This window comes from Chaetodon auriga, chromosome 5 (assembly GCF_051107435.1).
Source record: "Chaetodon auriga isolate fChaAug3 chromosome 5, fChaAug3.hap1, whole genome shotgun sequence".
Taxonomy (NCBI): Eukaryota; Metazoa; Chordata; class Actinopteri; order Chaetodontiformes; family Chaetodontidae; genus Chaetodon; species Chaetodon auriga.
This window is the reverse complement of record NC_135078.1, coordinates 9,047,764-9,051,892: the sequence shown is the minus strand read 5'-3', so window position 1 is coordinate 9,051,892 and position 4,129 is coordinate 9,047,764. Positions and strand designations below refer to the sequence as shown.

Here is a 4,129-nt window from a genome sequence, read left to right as displayed (position 1 = left end):
GGCCGGCTCTGGCACAAACACCACTCTTGTATGTACTGAGAGAATTTCTTGTTGTATTGAAGCAGTGCTATTTACACAACTGAATGGAGGACTTCTACAAAGGCTACAGCTGTATTTAATATGTGAGCAGTTACACCTCAGTTGAAACCAAACATGCTGAACAGCACTTGTATCATCTCTCCACACAAAGCCCCGACTCTCTCCACCTCCTGTAGGCAATAAACGTCATTTTTTGAAGTCTTTTTGTCTCTACTTTTATTCTTAATGACAAGTCATTGATACAACACAAGCATGTCAAAGGTTACAGCACCATCCAAAAGATTTTATTCACATTCACAGGAAAGCCTTCTCTATTTTGTGCGCTGTGTGGTTGGTACCTTAATGAAAACAATCACCGATTTTAGTCCACAGAGCAGATCTGTGGTTTATGACAATAAAATGTCAACATACACATTTAAAATGTTTCAATAATATAATATGCCCTTTTTTCTTTTTTTCTTCTTCAATATCACATTACACACTTAAAACAACACAGTATAAATGTTTAAATGTCAGTACCTCAAGCATATCAGGAAGCGCTACGAGTATAATTGTGTACTTACAAGCATTTCCAAAAGCATTGCACCAGAAAGGCCAATCGATAAGAGAAAACTGTCGATTGAAGGTGTTAAACAGTATAGAGGTTTTTAAAGCTGGACAGCAGCTCAGCCCTCCTACACTAAAGTCAGAGCTTAATAAACTAAAATGAAGCCATTGTTGAGTCAAATGTCACGAAATGTGATCAGTAGTTGACTGTGGAAGCAGTGGAGGGAACTGTGGTTGAGCTGGAGGTCGCATTGATTCTGTAATGAAAACAGAAAAAGATGGGAAAAATTATTAAAAGACTGGGGTGAATAACAATGATTCAGAAAGATTTAGTGTGGTAGGTTATCAGGGATGACATGATAACCTGATTAGAAATATATAATACAGTTCTAGGAAAGGTTTTATTACCATTATTGCAAAAAATGTTGACCAACACAAGAGGAGACCCTTCCTCTGATACAGCCCGTCCTTCAGACACAACAGAATACCAGTAAATACACTTTGCTGTGGCACTGGTAATGGTTGCTTTTGCCTCTCATTTTTTCTGTTTGTAAAACAAACTTTTCCATGACAAATAAGACCTGGTCAAATTCAAAAAACTAAAAAATAACAAGGCCTCCAAAGTACAAACTTTCTCTGTTGGCATTTTAAAGTTTAACACAAGTCATACTGTGGTTTGTAAAACATGGAATTTAGGTATTTTAAGGTTGTGCATAGCTGCTCCAACCTGCAACCTAATCGAACATCTGAAAAAAGTGCAGACAAAAAAACTGAAAAAAAACTGGAAAAAAAAAAAAAAAAAAACTTCATGAAGTTTCTCCATGACCACCATTTTTCATGTAGGGCAGCAAGTAACAATTATTTTTATTATGGATTATTCTGTCTATTATTATTATTATTATTATTATTATTATTATTATTATTATTACTATTGTTGTTGTTGTTGTTATTTATTTTTATTTATTTATTTTTTGCCTAATCGTTTAGTCTATATAATGTCAGATAAAAGTCCATTTCAATTTAAAAAGAGTCAAATGTTACTGCTTCAAATTGCTTTTGTCCGACCAACAGTCCAAAAGATGTTCAGTTTACAGTGATATGAAATCCTCACATCTGAGACGTTGGAACCACAAGATCTTCGTCACACATCAGTGACATAAATAACCTTTTAGCCAACTGTCTGAAAGAAGAATACACTCAATGTTAAATATTAGAACGAGTCGTTACCTTTGCAAATTGCTGAGCAGTTCCTTGACCCACACTGCCTTCGGGTTGACACAAATTTTGGAGCCGTTCTTTCTGGTGATTCTGTGGAGACAGAGAGGGATTACATTTATCATATAACACTGGAGAAAGTCTCACAGTGGACTCAACATTGGAGTGAAGCTGTGTGACAGATGAGAGACAGCAATGTGCAGACATTCACAGTTAGCATTCAGATGCTGCTCCCATTTAAAGGCACTGACAGCAAGAGTTACAGTCAAAGGCATTTCAGTTTAGCAGAGGACATTTGAGATAATAGTTAATAACTTGTGTTTCGCCATTTTGTGCATAGTTGTTGTTTAGCACTACTGCTTTCACTTTTACTCTGTGAGTAGAAGTACATTTGGTTTATGAAGATCTGCCTGTGTGCTAATGGGACACTTCCAAGTTTACTGAAATACTGTTCTACATTTTAGGAACTAAGTTTCTTTGCTTTCTTTCCAAGAGTGAGATGATCAGTTTGATATCATCTTTGCCTGCAGAGCTAGAGCCAGGTCATGATTAGATTAGCTTAGCATGAGCTAGCCTGACTCTCTCCAAAGTTAAGAAATACTAATTGAGATACAACATGCTAATTAATGAGCTGTAGAGGTGCTAGTAGGTGTATTTGTGAACTGTGGAGGGAGTAAGGTTAGCTTTCCCCCTGCTTTCAGTCCTAATGCTAAGTTAGCTCCACAGCTAGTGCACAGACATGAGGAGATATGGATGACACGACAGCAAATTAAGCACAATTTTCTGGCATGTGTAGTTCCATTTGCCATTTTGTAGCTTCATTTTTTTTCTACATTGTACTTAACTACATTTCACAGGGAAATGGTGTACTTTTTACTCTACTAGGAAAATATCTGAGCTGAAAAAATAAGATGCATTTCATAGATAAAACAGTGACAGTAGGTAAAACTGTTCCACCTCAAGCAGCTACCTAATATAGCACACTAACAGGGGCATGCTGCTATATGTTCACTTAAATGATACGTTGAGTACTGTATGTTTTGCTGATGATACTTACTTGAGGTACTTATACTTAGGTCAAATTTTTAACAAAACAGTCCAGGAATCTTTGAATTAATCATAATGACTCACATGATTTCAGTGCGGCGACAGCGTCCTGAAATGGGACGGACCTCAATTTTCTCAATGACCCGAAGAGCGACGGGATTTGAGGTCGTCCGTATGCAGAGACAGCCCGCCATGGGAACAGCTGTGAAAATTTGACATTTAAAAAGCAGTTGAATTATTATCCCAGTCTGTGGTGATGTTACTTGTACTGAATAAAGTCTCAGAAGAATAAAACCCCTGAGAAGCCCCTGAAAGTCAAAGTAAACTTTGACAAAAAAAAAAAAAACTTTACTCAAGGTCCTGTCAGTAGCTGGTTCTGAGGCTTTTAACCACATCTCATGGTCTTCCGGAGTGGACAGAGTTTGTTAGGTTATCACAGAAAAAGCATATATGAGGCAAGTATGGAACTTGGCTCATGTAGTAACAGGTGGTCTTACATGAGCAAACCCCATAGACTGAGAAAGACTGAAAGATGTAACTGAAAGCTCAGAAAAAGCAAGTAAGTGGACCTTGAGATCTGATTTTTGTTTCTTAGGTCAAGAAGACACTCAACAGATCATAACTGTTTACTTTCAACTGTAAAACTTTAAAAAGTTTTATATAAATCCATGCATACATGTAGCAGTGCTTTTAAATTAATCAATTCTGATGTGTTAATAGAACAACATTAAAGAATTCAACATAAAATAGCAGGAACAATAACTTTGAACACAATGACAGAGTACTGCAAGATATCAAAAGAGCAACATAAACGTAAAAAACTTAAAATAGTGGAAGACAACATGCCTAAAATATTTAAGCACTTTATGTTGTCCAGCAATAGCAAAATGTCTTTATATGCAGTTGACACCTTATTGTTTATTAACTTCAGTTCTACAAATTACAAAAATACTAAACTTTAAGGAAGCAAACTGACTAACTATATTACTGAGTTAAGAAAATGCGCTGATATTTAAAATAACTACCCAAGTATGCCATTAACTGTGAATATAACAGAAAAATGTCTCACCATGCAGAGTGGCAATGCAGCAGCAGAGAGTCAGAGCAACCAGGAGGAGCAGTGGTTTAGTCATCATCTTGGCGGTTTCTTTTGATCTTTCAGCACCAGTGAGGATGTGAGAGTGATGTGACAGTGAAAGGAGTCTGGGTTTATAAAGCATCAAATAAGGAAGTGTGTGTCGGAAACTTTTCCTGTCTTGACACATCAGAATGTAAAAAGTGT

The 4,129-nt window shown here is 36.5% G+C and overlaps 1 protein-coding gene across 1 annotated transcript; it reads right to left on the bottom strand.

Annotated features, from left to right (window-relative positions):
* Positions 1–245: 245 nt before the first annotated feature.
* Positions 246–4,129, bottom strand: cxcl13 (chemokine (C-X-C motif) ligand 13). The gene is made up of 4 exons (XM_076730572.1): positions 3,917–4,129; positions 2,932–3,049; positions 1,813–1,893; positions 246–842 (listed from the first exon to the last, which is right to left on the bottom strand). Exons 1-4 carry the CDS (start codon positions 4,110–4,112, stop codon positions 782–784), a joined length of 456 nt encoding a protein of 151 aa, XP_076586687.1. The 5' UTR covers positions 4,113–4,129; the 3' UTR covers positions 246–781.